At 35.5% G+C, this 18,272-nt stretch overlaps 1 protein-coding gene across 7 annotated transcripts in view; it reads right to left on the reverse strand.

Moving 5' to 3' along the window:
* The window catches only part of DENND4A (DENN domain containing 4A), a 120,637-nt gene that overhangs the window by 56,210 nt on the left and 46,155 nt on the right, over positions 1 to 18,272 (reverse strand). For all 7 annotated transcript variants that reach the window (XM_027553005.1, XM_027553009.1, XM_027553006.1 and 4 more), the window contains 7 exons: positions 11,164 to 11,233; positions 8,623 to 8,792; positions 7,491 to 7,732; positions 5,896 to 5,962; positions 4,422 to 4,480; positions 516 to 660; positions 83 to 258 (listed from right to left, as the gene is read on the reverse strand). In XM_027553005.1, the coding sequence (XP_027408806.1) occupies positions 83 to 258; positions 516 to 660; positions 4,422 to 4,480; positions 5,896 to 5,962; positions 7,491 to 7,732; positions 8,623 to 8,792; positions 11,164 to 11,233 (929 nt within the window). The remainder of the gene's footprint in view (positions 1 to 82; positions 259 to 515; positions 661 to 4,421; positions 4,481 to 5,895; positions 5,963 to 7,490; positions 7,733 to 8,622; positions 8,793 to 11,163; positions 11,234 to 18,272) is intronic.

An 18,272-nucleotide genomic window follows, 5' to 3' on the forward strand; every position in this document is an offset into this window, starting at 1 on the left:
AAATATACCAAAAAAACACAAAAAACAAAAAAACCTACGAAGTTGCAAATCACAGAATGTAGAATCACTGAAACAAACTTACTGAGAAATGGTGTTGGTATCTAGGTCAACACAACTGACATCTGGTGGAGGGTCATAGAGATCAAAGTATCTTGAATCAATTCCTACTATGAATGGACATGGTGCACTCAAGACATCTGCTAAAGCCAGTGGGCAGAGAGGAACATAGGGGCATGGCCAGTGGAAAGGGAAAATCATCTTGGATAAAAGATAAAAGAATATTTAGCTGTTTTAACATTGAAGCATAATTCATTGGCAACATAGAAAACTGTCTTTTAAATATTTATATCTAAAGTAGTTTAATACTTGTTAAATAATTACAATTAGTGATAATGGTCAGAAAATTAAAATTCATTACACTCTGGATTTTAGTTAAGCATTGAAATAGCTTTAAATTTTATGAATAATTAAGTTTAAAATGAAACTGATCGCCAAGAAGAAACCGTGATACTCACAGACACTAATGCTTCTGTCACACTGGTAAGCACGGAAGGCCGTAAGGAATGAATGAGAATTTTATGTTCTGTTACTGCAAACACCAGGAGTGTCACAGCATTTTCAGGGCCTAAATTCTGGAGCAGTGTTGAAAACTTGCCACCACTGTAAATCCAAACAAAGAGATATAATTTAAAAAATAGAGATCCAAAATCTCATTATACAAAATAATTTTTAAAAGTTTATGATTAGGGTAGGGTTACAGTTCACATTATATATTCAACTTTAAAGATAGAACTAACACCCAAAAAAGATGTCCTTTTCATTATAGGGGACTGGAATGCAAAAGTAGGAAGTCAAGAAACACCTGGAGTAACATGCAAATTTGGCCTTGGAATACGGAATGAGGCAGGGCAAAGACTAATAGAGTTTTGCTAAGAAAATGCACTGGTCATAACAAACACCCTCTTCCAACAACACAAGAGAAGACTCTATATATGGACATCACCAGATGGTCAACACTGAAATCAGATTGATTATATTCTTTGCAGCCAAAGATGGAGAAGCTCTATACAGTCAGCAAAAACAAGACCAGGAGCTGACTGTGGCTCAGACCATGAACTCCTTATTGCCAAATTCAGACTTAAATTGAAGAAAGTCGGGAAAACCACTAGACCATTCAGGTATGACCTAAATCAAATCCCTTATGGTTATACAGTGGAAGTGAGAAATAGATTTAAGGGCCTAGATCTGATAGACAGAGTGCCTGATGAACTACGGACTGAGGTTCGTGACATTGTACAGGAGACAGGGATCAAGACCATCCCCATGGAAAAGAAATGCAAAAAAGCAAAATGGCTGTCTGGGGAGGCCTTACAAATAGCTGTGAAAAGAAGAGAAGCGAAAAGCAAAGGAGAAAAGGAAAGATATAAACATCTGAATGCAGAGTTCCAAAGAATAGCAAGAAGAGATAAGAAAGCCTTCTTCAGCCATCAATGCAAAGAAATAGAGGAAAACAACAGAATGGGAAAGACTAGGGATCTCTTCAAGAAAATCAGAGATGCCAAAGGAACATTTCATGCAAAGATGAGCTCGATAAAGGACAGAAATTGTATGGACTTAACAGAAGCAGAAGATATTAAGAAGAGGTGGCAAGAACACACAGAAGAACTGTACAAAAAACATCTTCACAACCCAGATAATCACGATGGTGTGATCACTGACCTAGAGCCAGACATCCTGGAATGTGAAGTCAAGTGGGCCTTAGAAAGCATCACTACACACAAAGTTAGTGGAGGTGATGGAATTCCAGTTGAGCTATTCCAAATCCTGAAAGATGATGCTGTGAAAGTGCTGCACTCAATATGCCAGCAAATTTGGAAAACTCAGCAGTGGCCACAGGACTGGAAAAGGTCAGTTTTCATTCCAATCCCAAAGAAAGGCAATGACAAAGAATGCTCAAACTACTGCACAATTGCACTCATCTCACACGCTAGTAAAGTAATGCTCAAAATTCTCCAAGCCAGGCTTCAGCAATATGTGAACCGTGAACTTCCTGATGTGCAAGCTGGTTTTAGAAAAGGCAGAGGAACCAGAGGTCAAATTGCCAACATCCGCTGGATCATGGAAAAAGCAATAGAGTTCCAGAAAAACATCTATTTCTGCTTTATTGACTATGCCAAAGCCTTTGACTGTGTGCATCACAATAAACTGTGGAAAATTCTGAAAGAGATGGGAATACCAGAACACCTGATCTGCCTCTTGAGAAATTTGTATGCAGGTCAGGAAGCAACAGTTAGAACTGGACATGGAACAACAGACTGGTTCCAAATAGGAAAAGGAATTCGTCAAGGCTGTATATTGTCACCCTGTTTATTTAACTTCTATGCAGAGTACATCATGAGAAACGCTGGACTGGAAGAAACACAAACTGGAATCAAGATTGTGGGGAGAAATATCAATAACCTCAGATATGCAGATGATACCACCCTTATGGCAGAAAGTGAAGAGGAACTCAAAAGCCTCTTGATGAAAGTGAAAGTGGAGAGTGAAAAAGTTGGCTTAAAGCTCAACATTCAGAAAACGAAGATCATGGCATCCGGTCCCACCACTTCATGGGAAATAGATGGGGAAACAGTGGAAACAGTGTCAGACTTTGTTTTTCTGGGCTCCAAAATCACTACAGATGGTGACTGCAGCCATGAAATTAAAAGACGCTTACTCCTTGGAAGGAAAGTTATGACCAACCTAGATAGCATATTCAAAAGCAGAGACATTCCTTTGCCAACAAAGGTCCGTCTAGTCAAGGCTATGGTTTTTCCTGTGATCATGTATGGATGTGAGAGTTGGGCTGTGAAGAAGGCTGAGTGCCGTAGAATTGATGCTTTTGAACTGTGGTGTGGAGAAGACTCTTGAGAGTCCCTTGGACTGCAAGGAGATCCAACCAGTCCATTCTGAAGGAGGTCAGCCCTGGGATTTCTTTGGAAGGAATGATGCTAAAGCTGAAACTCTAGTTCTTTGGCTACCTCATGCTAAGAGTTGACTCACTGGAAAAGACTCTGATGCTGGGAGGGATTGGGGGCAGGAGGAGAAGGGGACGACAGAGGATGAGATGGCTGGATGGCATCGCTGACTCGATGGACATGAGTCCCAGTGAACTCCAGGAGTTGGTGATGGACAGGGAGGCCTGGCGTGCTGCGATTCACGGGGTCGCAAAGAGTTGGACACGACTGAGCAACTGATCTGATCTGATCTGTTGCTCTTTTGTAGGGAAAACGCTGCATCCGAAACACACTATGAAAACAATGAAGTTTTATGAGGTTTTGAAGTCATCTGCGTCTTCTGCCTTGTATTAAATATGGAAAATGAAAATTTATCTGTTTTTTTCTATAAAATGATCTGCCATGTAGATAATGTTCAAGTAAAGAATTCAATGCGTACACAAAATGTTGTTATATGATTCCATTTATACAAAGTGTCCATTACAGGCACATCTGTAGAGAAAGAAGTAGATAAGCAGTTGCCTAGGGCTGGGGACGGTGTCTGTGTGTTTGTATTTGCAGGGATGGTAGAGGTAAGGGAGGGTAACTGCTAAAAGATACAGGTGTTTTTTGGAGCTACAACAATGTTCTGAAGTTGATTACAGTCATAGTTGCAGAACACTGTGAATATATTCATTGAATTGTACAATTTAACTAGGTGAACTGTATGGGATGTGAATTATATATCAATAAAGTCATTACCAAAAAAAAAGTCTCTTGGTAGTCTCAGTATTTCTAGTTTATTCTCAGTTCAAACAAAGGTTAAGAAAACACTGGTCACCCAGGGCCAAGACCTGGTGATGAAATAATCTGCAATTCTTACAAAATTAACGTCAAAGATGGCAGCTGTTCTCCCTTAGGTATGTGCCACCAAATAACTTAATTATATTGTAACTACTTCCCTGCTAGAAAAAGTACATGGCTAATTAAATATCAAGAAATGATACTTTAGAAAAAACATATTTCATAATCTCTGAACTTTTAAGGTGATGAAATACATTATTCTATTCCATGGGCTAGTATTTATAAGTAACTTTTTATTTGGGGGTTAATTTTAAAATGAGTATTTTTCAGAGGATATTTAAAGCTAAAAAACAATCGTTTTCATAAACTATAGACATATGTACTCATTTATGCATTAACAGTTGTACACACTTGATCACAGTTAAGTGGATATGCAAAATACCAAACACTATTGTAAAAGTTTTTCTGTGTTCTTCAAGAACTTTAACCTAAATTTTAAGTAAAAGAAATTTAATAAGAAACAATTAGATGAGAAGTATTTCCATCAACATTTGCAATTTTCCCTAGGAAAGAGAGAAAATACTTGAACGCTATTTTAGTTTACACTAAACATTTAGAGAAACACAATGAAGTTTTACTTGCCTTAGTGGAAGAGGTGAAGAAACAGGCTGACTGAGGATCAGATTATCATGTGGTGATAACTGAAAATAAATATGAAATAAAGTATTTCAAATATAAAGATTAACTTTAAAATACCACCTTCCAGTAAAAAAAAATTTCACACACACATATATAGATGATGCCCATAAAGTTTCAATATTCCCATGCACCAGGTATAGGAATCGTCTAAATCACTTACTAAGATCCTAAAAAATATGTCCTGATGACTTGTCCTGATGACTGCCCTAACTACTAATTCTTCTTACTTTAAACCATATTCTTTTATTCTGTTCCTCAACATTTCCCTGATGCCATTTTAACAAACCTGCACTGAAAGAATACACTGTTCATTTAATATCATAAAACCAGGGTTAGTTAATCTATGGCCTCAGGGCAAATCCACAGACCACCTGCTTTTACAAATAAAGTCTTACCAAAATAGAGCCATGCACATTTGTTTACATGTTACATAGAGCTGCTTTTGTGCAGTGAAAGCGGAGCTGAGCAGTTTTCAGAGAGACAACACAGCCTGTAAAGTTTGAAATATCTACTGTTTGGTCCTCAATAGAAAAAACTTGCCAACTTCAGCTATAAGATAAATCTTTTATGTATGCAACCTGAATGTGCTATATATATATATATTCTGGCACTAAATATCAAGAAGGAACTTGGGATGATATGTAGATATGCAGACTATTTACAATGCTTATCAAAATGATATTTTTCTAGACACTTTATCTGTATCAATATATTAATACAATTAATCTACATTTTAAATTTTATGCATATTTACAGAAATCTTAAATATCTATTTATAAATGATTTCTAATTTTGAATGATAGTCCACTAAGGGTTATGATAAATACCATAAGGCACATACAGAGATAATACATGAAATATTCTCTCAAGATCACTTCAAAAATAATGCTTAAATAGATTAGAAAAACAACTTACATATCAAGATTATAAACAAAAAAGAAACATAAACAAAAAAGGAAAGATAAAGTCAACTGGGACAAGAGATGGGGAAAATAATTTGTGTTCACTTTAAACTTCCCGTCACAAGGATGTGAGCAATTCTTCCTGCAATTAGGAAAACACACAACTTTTTCTTTCATCTATTCTAATACATTTAACTTAGGGAGTAAGTGCCAAAGGCAAAAGTTTTAAATACCAAGAATAAACTTAGGAAAGCAGTCCCTTTTTATGTGTTCAAAATGTCTACTGCTGTCTATTTCTTCAAGTCTACAACCCTTTATCTAAGAGGAAACATTAGATGTTGGCTGAGAGGCAGTTAATAAAATCATAAGGGTCCAAACTCCAGCATGAAGCAGCATCTGGTTCTCTTTTGATTCCATTTGATGTTTCTTTCCTCTTATAAAACTGTTATACTTAGGTTACATTTTGACAGAGTCCATAATCATTCAATAGAGCACTTACATCAAGAAAATCTTACCTGAACTAGAATCCGTGGTCTCTGAGGAGATGGAAAAGGAACTTTATGCATAAAATGAGAAATATGCCTTAAAAACAAACAAACAAAAACCTAATTGATTCCAAAGAGAATGCCATATGCTATAAAGGTCAACATGTCACCACAAGTTCATGTTGAGTCAAAAGCTCTGTGTACCGATAATTTCGAAATCCCTGCTACCACAAAAACAAGTGAACAAACAACCAAAATCATTTGTACCATTTAAGTCCCTTCTGAATAAACCCAGCCCCCAAATTTTCATATTAATACTCTCTCATATCCAGTAATAATTGTGTCATTAATGTCTCAAAAGCCACTGTAAGTTCTACCTTATGTGGACATTACCAAAGGAGCTAATTCTTGTACTGCAGTACACTTATTTTTAGTCAATTGCTCATATTTTAAAAATGAAGCAACCATTGAGTATTTCAGAAAAATGAAGGAGTTTAACTATTTCTAAAATAAGAATAATATACTTTCGATTAACAATAGGTTAAAAATTCTATTGCTGATTTTTTGGGCTTTTTCCCCAGATGAAGACAGATAAAAAGATAGATTGATGGGTTTTGTTTTGAACACCATGGAAAAGGAAAAAGGAAACAATAGTAAACAATCATTTTAAAGAAAGAGTTATTTTATTTCTATATTACTTGTAAACTATTTCCAAATCATCTTGGCCGCAGAACTGAGATAATTTCATCTGGATAGAAAACATCAGAAGAGCATGGTATCTAAAATATCTAAAGTGAAAGTGAAAGTGCTCAACTCTTCGCGACCCCATGCACTGTAGCCCTCCAGGCTCCCCTGTCCATGCTATTTCCCAGGCAAGAATACTGGAATGGGTTGCCATTTCCTTCTCCAGGGGATCTTTCCAGCCCAGGGGTCGAACTCAGGTTTCCCGAGCCACCAGGGAAGCCCAAAATATCTAAGTTCAGTTCAGTTGCTCTGTCGTGTCCCACTCTTTGAGACCCCATGGACTGCAGCACGCCAGGCCTCTGCATATCTAAAATGATATCTAAATGATATCTAAGATATCTAAAAACAGTAAGGAATAAAATAAGCCCAGATTATATGTAAAATAAGAATCACAAAACCTTTAAAAAAAAATTCCAATTAGGATCTCCAAACTTCACAAGATATTAAAAAATGAAACATTTCTGCCATTTTGTCAGAAATAAAATTATCTAAAATAACAAAACTGTAGATCTAATTGGGGCTTTCCAGATGGCTCAGTGGTAAGGAACCCGCCTGCCAATGCAAGTGATGTGGGTCGGGAAGATCCCTTGGAGGAGGAAATGGCAGCCCCACTCCAGTATCCTTGCCTGGAGAATCCCATGACAGAGGAGCCTGGCAGGTCACATTTCATGGGGTCGCAAAGAGTCAGACATACTGAGCAGCTGAATACAAACACACACACAGTTATAGTAAGAGAAATATTACATAACTGAATCAACCAAATCTTTTTTTCTCTTGAAAAATTTAGTTTCCAAATAAAATCCATTCAATTACCAGTCCAAATATACCATACACAGTGGAAAGAGCTGCCAAATTTTGAACCGAGAAGGCTGCTAACTTACTTCTCAATTGGAAGGACGTGAGGTCCAGAGATGGAATAACGATATAGAAAAGTCAAAAACTTCCTGAATGCGTCAAAAAAAGGCCAGTGAGAGAGAAGACAGATGCATTTATTAGTGTGAATTGTCTTGGAACTATCAGACTTCTCATTTGCTGATGATGCTAAACCCAAAAGAAATCTCTGTTTTTCTGTGAGATTCTCCTCGGAGTATGGTTCATAAAACTGAATAGCAGCACCATAGACCTGGAAAAGAGATAATATATTTGATAAATATGCCTTATATCATTTACTCAAATCACATTATTGGTTAAATATTTAATGGATGAGCTATTATGAGCCATTATATGCCTATGAGGCAGGCAAGGTGCCAGGTACCAGAGACAGTGGTGAAGAGACATTGCTCTTGCTTTCTTGAAGTACATTAAAACATCGATGACGACAACAACAAAACTACACAGTGCAACTGTTGGGTCCCCTTATTACTGGAAAACAATATGTTTAATTAAGTTTTTTCATAAAGAGTGACAGCAATTGTGTTGCTATTCTCTATAAGAAAATGACTGAAAACAATGAGTTGGCCAGAAAGTTCATTTGGGTTTTTCTGTAAGATGCTACTGAAAAATCCAAACAAACTTTTTGGCCCACCTAATAATTATTTAGTAGAGAGCAGGACAGAATTTTAGATAAGGAAATACAAATTTCAACTTCAGACAATTCACTGAATTTCTCTAGACCTCAATTTCCCAATATATAAAATGAAGATATTGCACTACAAGATTATCAAAGTCCATTTCAACGATAATAGGCTATGGTTCTAAACAGCACTGCATATTTAATAAAGTCTTTAGTATTACTTTAAAACTTTTGTAACACAGAAAATGAAGCAATGCAGGATCATCATTTGATAATGAAAAAAATCTTTGGCTGTATCCACAAGAAAAGCATTTGGATATGTGAGACAGACTGAAAATTTTCTTTTCCTATGTCTCCAGATGCAGTTATTTTAATGTGAAAGAGGTGCATATAATCTATCCAATTTAACCAGTTATTGTTTCTATTGTTACTGCATATAAAACTTAAGACTTGAAAATGTACAAGAAAACTGCAGATATCATTTGTTAAACACAGAGTACCTTTTCAGCTGAGGCTCCAGTTAACACGAATGTAGAAAATACAGGGAGGGGGTATTTGCTATTTGATGGCCAACATTCAATAGTTGCGCCCATTGGTAAACAAAACAGGGGAACAGATTCTGGGAGTGAGAATGACTCGTAATCTTCTTGAGGGTATCTACAAATTAGACCTATAAAAACAATAATAAATATTAGCTCATCAGCTCTTGAATTTAGCAGCTCATAATTTGAATGATGCTAAAATGCTTTATTATTTAACACATCTGGAAGACTAAAACACTATATATGTTCACCAAGTAACTCTGAATGCTTTAATAGGATTCAAGTGGATTTTAATTCTTAAACTAGTCATATTAACTACTTAATATTTATCAAGCTTCATCCACAAAGGCTAGTAAGGCAAACAGGAAAAGACTATTCCCTGGTAGCTCAGACAGTGAAGAATCTGCCTGCAATGCAGGAGACCTGGGTGGGGAAGATTCCCTGGAGAAGGGAATGGCAACTGACTACAGCTTCTTGCCTTGGAAAATCTCATGGACAGAGGAGCCTGGTGGGCTACAGTCCATGGGGTCGCCAAGAGTCAGACATGACTCAGCAACTAAGCACACACAAAGAAACATACACAAATATGCACACACTCCTAAAAAAAAAAATCCAGACTTCCTGGTGGCTCAGATGGTAAAGCATCTGACTACAATGCAGGAGACCCAGGTTCGATCCCTGGGTTGGGAAGATTCTCTAGAGAAGGCAATGGCAACCCACTTCAGTACTCTTGCCTGGAACATCCCATGGACAGAGGAGCCTGGTAGGCTACAGTCCATGGGGTCGCAGAGTCAGACACGACTGAGCGACTTCACTTTCTTTCACTTTCCTAAAAATTCATTTTGTGTTCACACAACCTTACAGCATATAAACATACTATTTTGGGAGGAAATTTTCAATATGCACATATTCACTTTACTAGTTTTTGATAGTTTTACCTCAGGGTTTGTTTTTTTTTTTTTGACACATTAAAACAGATATTCCATAGGACTATATATATATATATATATGACTTCTAGCACAAATACAAGAAAAATTATACATAAAAATAGAAGTCACATGTTTACAATGTCTTTAAAACAGTATCAACTTAAGCCCAGCTTCTGAATAATCTCAGATTATAGGAAAACAGAGTTTCAAGTGGTATATGGTTTTATGTTAAACAGACTAGTTGACAAAGCAGTCTAAGTATCTTCTACTTAACAAACCCTCAAGACCAGACTCTTTTACTGGATTTTGTGGGACTAGAAACAGTAATAGGTTTCCTAAGCTTGAATCCTTAAAGTGGAAACCATCATGAGACAATGTTAAAAATAAAATGACAAACTGGGAATATGAGTGGTTGGTCTGCCACTAATAGCTGTTTGACTTCGGACAAGTTGTGTACCTAGAGGTCTCCAGTTTTCTCATCTATAAAGTGAGATGAACTAGATATACTGAGGTCCAAGGCAATTCTAAAATTCTCTAGTTATATGCTGGTGCTGCTGCTGCTAAATCACTCAAACATGTCTGACTCTTTGCAACCCCTTGACCATAGTCTGCCAGGCTCCTCTGTCCATGGGATTCTCCAAGCAAGAATACTAGAATGGGTTGCCATGGTCTTCTCCAAATTATATGCTAGCCAACCAGTTGATCTCATGAGGATTTACACTTAACTGTCCATTACTTTCTCAAGTCATGAAATAATGGTATAGCCTTTAAGAAACTACAGAAACAGCAATGAACTGTGGATCCTAGAAAATCACAGGCAGAAGAAGGTAGGAGTCTAGAGTACTAACTTTAAAATTTTATTTTTTGAAAAGCTGAATCTGCTTTCTTGTAAATAACTTGATATTTTGAGGCTTTTGGCAACTGAAAATTTCAACTATGCATTATAAAATTATAAATTATTTATAATATTTCTGATTATTTTGAAATATAATTACATATAAACTACAGACTTGACTAAATTTAATATAAATATTAGGCTTCCCAGGTGGCGCCAGGGGTAAAGAATCTGCCTACCAATGTAGGAGACACAAGAGATTCAGGTTAGATCCCTGGGTCAGGAAGATTTCCTAGAGAGGGAAATGGCAACCCACTCCAGTGTTCTCTCCTGAAAAATCCCACAAACAGAGAAGCCTGATGGGTTACAGTCCACGGAGTCACAAAAGAGTCAGACATGACTAACGTTCACACAGTACAGTAGCTGTATAAATATTAAGGAAACTAATTCAAAAGGAACATAAATATTTTCCTCACATTTTCTGAGTTAAGACTTTAAGAGAATGATATCTACTTATTATTTACTTAAACCTATTATTTTAAAAAAAACCTTACCTTCTTTTAAAATTAATATTCCACTAAGCATCCAATAACGTATGGATAAAGACAAAACAATCAAAAGACGTGTGTTATAGTCTCAGTCCTGACAACGCATTTTAAGACAGTTTTTTTCTTTAATCTTATTGGTCCCATAATACATTATATATTAAGTATTCCATGAAAAATTATACTTACCAGCTTTGTAAGATATAGTGTTAGTCTTTGCCACTGATTTTTTATAACATAAGTATACTGCTGATCCCCACTGAATTTGAAAAAAAATAAAAGAAATATCATTAAACTTTAAAAAGGCAGTAACTTAATAGAATCTCTTTAATTTCTGCAGTATGTAATGATGGATTTCTTTTTATTTTCAGTTGGTTATTTTGCTGGCGTTTTATTGGAGTTATTGCCCAATTTTCTTTCAGAAATAAAATTTAATGTATTTTCTCCTTGCAACAGAAATAACATGAGGAAAACAACTATTTAAAACAAAACCGAGCCACAACACTTTAGATTTTATTCCAAGTTCAAACTTTGGACAGAAATGAAAAACAAGAAATATCCACTCATGTGGATGTAGACCTTCCTTTTGATTCTACAGCACCTTTCAGATATTGCCAGATTTTTCACAGTTCTTTATACCAAACTCAAGAGTTGTAATTCGCCATATCCATTTCCCTATTTCCTATCCTGTCATGAATCTATTCCAAACAAGGTTTTAATCCCACCATTTTTTAAAAGAACACCTTAAAAACTTTAATGATACCAATTCTAATAGTCAATTCTTAGTCTTCATCTTTTTCAGTCTCTCAACAGATTTTGATATCACTAATGACCCCCTTCCTGAAACATTTTTCTTTCTTGGCTTTTGAAGCATCACACTCTCCTGGTCCCTCACCACCACATCTCTGGCCAGTCCTCAATCTCCCTTGTAGAATCCTCTCTTTTCCTGATCATTAAATGTGGTCTCTTCTTTACTTTCTCTAAAGGATCTCATCTGTTTGGTACCACACTTTTAAATAATAGCTATTTCCAAAAGAATCTCAAATCCTAGTCCCCAAAGGAGATGGAGAAGACTGCGGGTAAAGCAAATCTGAGAGTAAAGGAGATTTAGACACAGTAAGTTTGGAAACATCTATTAGACATCCAAGTGTAGAGTCAAATGGAGGTAAGGTGAGAAGCCAGAAATGGATGTGTAACTTAGAAGACGCCACCATTGACAAGAGGTGATTACAGATACACTCACAAAACATACTTCCTTTAGGCTTCAACTCAAACGTCACTTTATTAGACAGCCCTCCTTTCATCACTTCTTATGCAATACCAAGTCTCCCTCTCCCTTCCTTGGTCCTCCTTATTGCCCCTCTCTTGTTGTTGCTGTTGTTTTCCTCCATACATAGCACTTACCACCATTTGGCATATAGCATACTTTGTTATTTATTATCTGCCTCCCACCACTAGAATATAATAAGCTCCATGATGGTAGAAGCTTTGTTTTGCTCACTGCTGTATCTGGAGCACCCACAACAGTACCTATTATATAAAAAACCTATTATATAAAAATACTTAATAAATACTTGTTAAAGGAATGAATGTGAGGTGATGTGTTTGTGCATACATGATGGAGAGTGCTTGCATGGACCAGTTAGTACATGAGGACAGATACTTAGCACTGAGAACAAATATATATAAAGAAAATACACTTACTTTAAGAAATACATTTTAAAAATATTAAGAGACTACCATAAAAACACCCATTTACTCATCACCCAGCTTTAAATGTTAACAATGACCATATTTGCTTCCAATATTTTAATGTATAAACAAAAAAATTACAGATTTAACTAAAGCCTCATCTTCCATTCCTTTCTGTCCTCTGAGTTAACTATTGGCCTGAAGCTAGTGCATTTCATTCACATGCATTTTTAAAATTTCTACTATGTAAATATATACATCTTTAAGTATATATCATTATGTTATATGCTTTATAACTTTACATAAATGGTGAAGTGTTGAATACATGCCTTTATGGCTTGCTTTCTCACTCATCAAAATGTTTTTGAGAATTAGTAAAATTGATACAGATCTACTTTCTTCACTTCAACTGGTAGATAGTATTCCATTAATGAAACAATTTACTTTATCCATTCCCTTACTGAGGGACATTTAGGTTGCTTCCTCTCCAGGGTGTGGTTATGAACAATGTTGCAGTAAGTTAGCTCCTCACCCAGAAATTTCCCACTTTTTAAAACTTTTTTAATATGTCCCCAAGCAGATTAGTATGTTAAATCATACTTATTTGGACATTAAGTTATGCTTGTTACTCTGTTAGATTTTGATTCTAATAAAAATTTTAATATTTTCACATCAAAAGAAGGGATGTATAAATTCAAGTGGATATTATGAGTGTCAGCAGATTGGGCCTTTAGTTTTTTTGGTGGTAAAAATTTTATAAAAGGTCCTGTATAGCAAAGTCCCAACTCCAGTTCCTAATAAGCCAAATTTGTAAAGATAACAAAAAGCCTTCAGTAACCTTTGTGATGATAAAAAGAGAACTATATATGACCATGTGGATGTGGTGGAAACCAAAAGGAATATCCTAAAATAAAACACAAGGACTTAGAGATAAAGTAGAAGTTATAAGGCCCTGGAAGAAAAGAGCCATGGATATAAAAACTAAATATGAGAACATTTTCTAAATTTTTCCTTATAAAAAGGTTCAGCAAAAAAGACAGTAGGAAGGGCTGTTGTTCTTAAAATACTTTAAATGTTTAACCCATAAAATATCCATACTGTGGTTTGCCATGGCAAAAACATTTCTTCTGGAATTACGTACATGATTTAACTATTTGCTTGGTTAATAACTCTGCTTTTCTAAGTAAACTTGCTAAATCAAGTACTGACATTCTTGTAAGGCTGTAAAACAAGAACCATTTGTACAGAGTATTAAAAAAAATACTCTCAATGAGTCAAAAACTGAGGGAAACGTCCCAAATTAGTCCAAACGTTTGCTGTGTGCATCAAAGCACCAGGTCTAAATATCCTTAACCACACATTTTCGCAGTTTTGGACAACATGACATTCTTAAATTCTCTTCCAGCTCTAAAATATTATCATTCTATTCTAAACAATCAAAGTCCAAATCACTTAGGGCTTATGATCCTAAGCTTAAAAACTAGTCATTCTTGAAAACTTTTCCCATAAACTTTTAATGGGAGGTTGGAGAAGTAGGGGAAATATATTTTGAGACCAAAGTTGTAAGCCTGGTAGAAAAATCATGTAGGAATTTGAAGAAAGACTCAATATCCATTTCCTCATGTTCATTAGATTGGTTTCATTCTTTTTTTTTTTTCTTCAGTTTTTTGTTTTTTAGGTTTATTTTCTCCTGGTTTCAAAAACTAGAAGATGCTTTCATTCAACCTACCTAATCTCCCCAAACCAAGAATAATCTATAATATAACTATACTCCTGAGCATTATCAACACATCAGTAATTTATTCCTAACCATTTCCTGATTATATACACAATCAACAGACATGAAAAGAAGTTTCCTGCATTGCATGTCTATTTTAGTATTTCTGAAAGAGTTAGAAGTCATTGTATGTCTACTCTGAAGATCTAAATTTACTTTTACTACCTTATAGACAATAGAAACAGAGATTGTTAATAGATATAAACCACAACCCATTGCTTAAAAAAGACACCAACCACTAAGATCAGGACAGTTTCTCTACATTTAGGACTGATAACTAGATTTAAGAGTAAGGAAATAAACATCTAAGAGGTTTTTATTCCTATAATGTTTCTTAAGGGAACTAAGAGGAACTTAAACATTGGGCAAGTTCTTCCTTACTGTATGTTAATTATATCTCAAAACTAAACAACAACAGCAACAAAAGAAAAGCTCCTTCTCAGTCATTAAATACACACAGAAGGGACTGAAAAGGCAGAGTTAACTAAGGAGTAATTAATAGCTAACTTTTGTATAGCACTTACTATGTGCCAGGCACTATCCTACGTTCTTTACAAATAGTAAACATTTAATCTTCACAAAAAGCCTGTGATAAAACACTACTTTATCTGTGTTTCATGATGAGGAAACTGAAGCACAGAAAGTCAAAGAACCTGTCCAAGACATGTATCTGGAATGCAAATACAGCAGGTTAGCTGGAGTCCATTCTGTTCACACTAGGTTACACTCTCTCTCTCTTTTCTTTTATACTCTTCCAGGAGAGAATTAATACTCTGACAACACTGGGACCAATACATCAGGGTAAGGAAAAACAGAAACTTATGTCTCTGGTTTTGGTTTCAATGTAACAAGTCTACCTTGAACACTTTGGTTAATAAGACCTAGTAATGGTTTCAAAAAATTTACTTTCAATCTAAAACGAGCAAATCTATAAAATAAAGGGAAAAATCACTAATGGGAAAATGGCAAGTATCTTTGAGCCTGAACAGCCTTGCTAAAATACTAAACCAAATTTGAAATGAGGTTAAGCTAGACATTATATTACAAAAAAGTTCAAAAACCCTTTCTGCCATCACTATCAGTACCATATAAGGCTTTTAAAACTCACTCGCTACCGCGATCTTCTTCCTGCACCATAATCTCTCCATTGTCACACTTCATCAACAAATCAAAATGCAAGGACGGGACAGAAAGTGGATAGAGGAGGAGGTTTCAGAAGTAACATCTCAGGCAAAGACCAGAAGCAAAAATGGCTTGGAATTTTCAAACTCCTGAGTGGAGTTGTGTGGTGACACCAGTATCACTGGAGATCATGTGTGCTTCCTGTTCAAGTATTCCTTCAGTTACATGAGCTCCAAGACCAAGCCCTGAGCCTTTGGAGTGGGAGTACTGACTCCAAGACCCTAGACTATCAGAGAACTAACCCAAGGGGGTATCAAAAAGTGAGAACTCACAAAAAGGAAACCACTGTAATACAGACCCAGCATCACCCAACCACCAATAGCACCCTGTGAAGGACCTCTCATCTAAACAACAAATAAAACAAAAATACAAACCCAATCATCAGCGGATAGGATTACCACCTCACTCAGCCTTGCCCATCAGAGGAAAGAAAAACAAACAAAAACTCAACACAAAGCTTATCCTATATGAAACTTACACAAACCACTGGACCAACTCTAGCGGGCAGAAACCAAAAGGAAGAAAGAATTCAACCTTGAAGCCTGGGAAAAGGAGACCTCAAATACAATAAGTTAAAAAAAATAATAATGAAAAGGCAGATAAATACTACACAAATGAGTGAACAAACTAGAAACACAGAAGTCCAAATAAATGAAGAGGAAATAGGCAAAGTACCTGAAACAGAATTCAGAATAATGATAGTAAAGATGATCAAAAACCTTGAAAGCAAAATGGAGAAAATGAAAGCATCAATTAACAAAGACCTAGAAAAATTAAAGAAAAAACATGCAGAGACAAACAACACAATTACTGAGATTAAAAACACTCTGGAAGGAATCAATAGCAGAATATCAGAAGCAGAAGAATGAATCAGTGAGCAGGAAGATAAAATGGAAGAAATAACTTCCGAAGAGCAGAATAAAGTAAAAAGAATGAAAAGAACCAAGGATCCTCTCAGAGACCTCTGGGACAATATCAAACACACCAACATTCAAATAATAGGGGTCCCAGAAGAAGAGAAAAAGAAAGGTTATGGGAAAATTTTTGAAGAGATTATAATTGAAATTTTCCCCAACATGGAAAAGGAAATAGTTAATCAAGTCCAAGAGGCACAAAGAATCTCACACAGGATAAACCCAAGAAGAAACACACACAGACACTAATCAAACTAATAAAGACTAAACACAAAGAAAGAATATTAAAAGCAGCGAGGGAGAACCAACAAGTAACATACAAGGGAAACCTCATACACTTAACAGCTGATCTTTCAGCAGACTGCTGGCCAGAAGGGAATGGCAGGATACATTTAAAGTTCTGAAAGGGAAAAATCTACAACCAAGACTACTGTACCCAGCAAGGATCTCATTCAAAATTGATGGAGAAATCAAAAGCTTTTCAGACAAGTGAAAGTTAAGAGAATTCAGTACCAGCAAATCAGCTTTACAACAAATGTTAAACGGACTTACACAGTCAAGAAATACAAGAAAAAAGATCTACAAAATCAACCCCAAACAATTAAGAAAATGGCAACAGGAACACATATATGGATAATTACTTTAAATGTAAATGGATTAAATGTTCCAAGCAAAAGACACAGACTGGCTGAATGGATTAAAAAACAAGACCCATATATATGCTGTCTACAAGAAACCCATTTCAGACCTCAAGACACATATAGACTGAAAGTGAGAGGATGGAAAAATATATTCCATGAAAATGGGAAGCAAAAGAAAGCTGGAGTAGCAATCCCTGTATCAGACAAAATAGACCTTAAAATAAAGAAGATTAGAAGAGATAAGGAAGGACGCTACATAATGATCAAGAGATCAATCCAAGAGGAAGATATAACAATTATAAATATCTATGCATCCAACATAGGAGCACCTCAATACATAAGACAAACACTAACAAACATAAAAGAAAAAGTTGACAGTAACACAATAATAGTAGGAGACTAACACCCAACTCACACCAATGGACAGATCATCAAAACAGAAAATTATTAAGGAAACACAAGTCTTAAATGATACATTAGATGAGATGGATCTCACTGATATCTTCAGGACATTCCATCCAAAGGCAGAAGAATACACCTTCTTCTCAAGTGCACAAGGAACATTCTCCAGGATAGACCACATCTTGGGTCACAAATCAAACCTCAGTAAATTTAAGAAAATTGAAATCATATCAAGAAACTTCTTCTGACCACAACGCTATAAGACTACATATCAATTACAAGAAAAACACTGTAAGAAACACAAACACATGGAGATGAAACAACACATTTTTAAATAACCAAGCGGTTACTGAAGAAATCAAAAGGGAAATAAAAAAATTTCTAGAAACAAATGACAATGAAAACAGAACAACTCAAAACTTATGGGATGCAGAAAAAGCAGTCCTAAGAGGGAAATTTATAGCAATACAATACTACCTCAAGAAACAAGAAAAACATCGAATAGACAGCCTAACTTTACACCTAAAACAACTGGAAAAAGAAGAACAAAAAAACCCCCAAATTAGAAGGAATGAAATCATAAAGATCTGAGCAGAAATAAATGAAAAAGAAATGAAATAAATAATAGTAAAAATTAATAAAATTAAAAGCTGGTTCTTTGAGAAGATAAACAAAACTGAAAAACCTTTA

This window comes from Bos indicus x Bos taurus, chromosome 10 (genome assembly GCF_003369695.1).
Source record: "Bos indicus x Bos taurus breed Angus x Brahman F1 hybrid chromosome 10, Bos_hybrid_MaternalHap_v2.0, whole genome shotgun sequence".
Taxonomy (NCBI): Eukaryota; Metazoa; Chordata; class Mammalia; order Artiodactyla; family Bovidae; genus Bos; species Bos indicus x Bos taurus.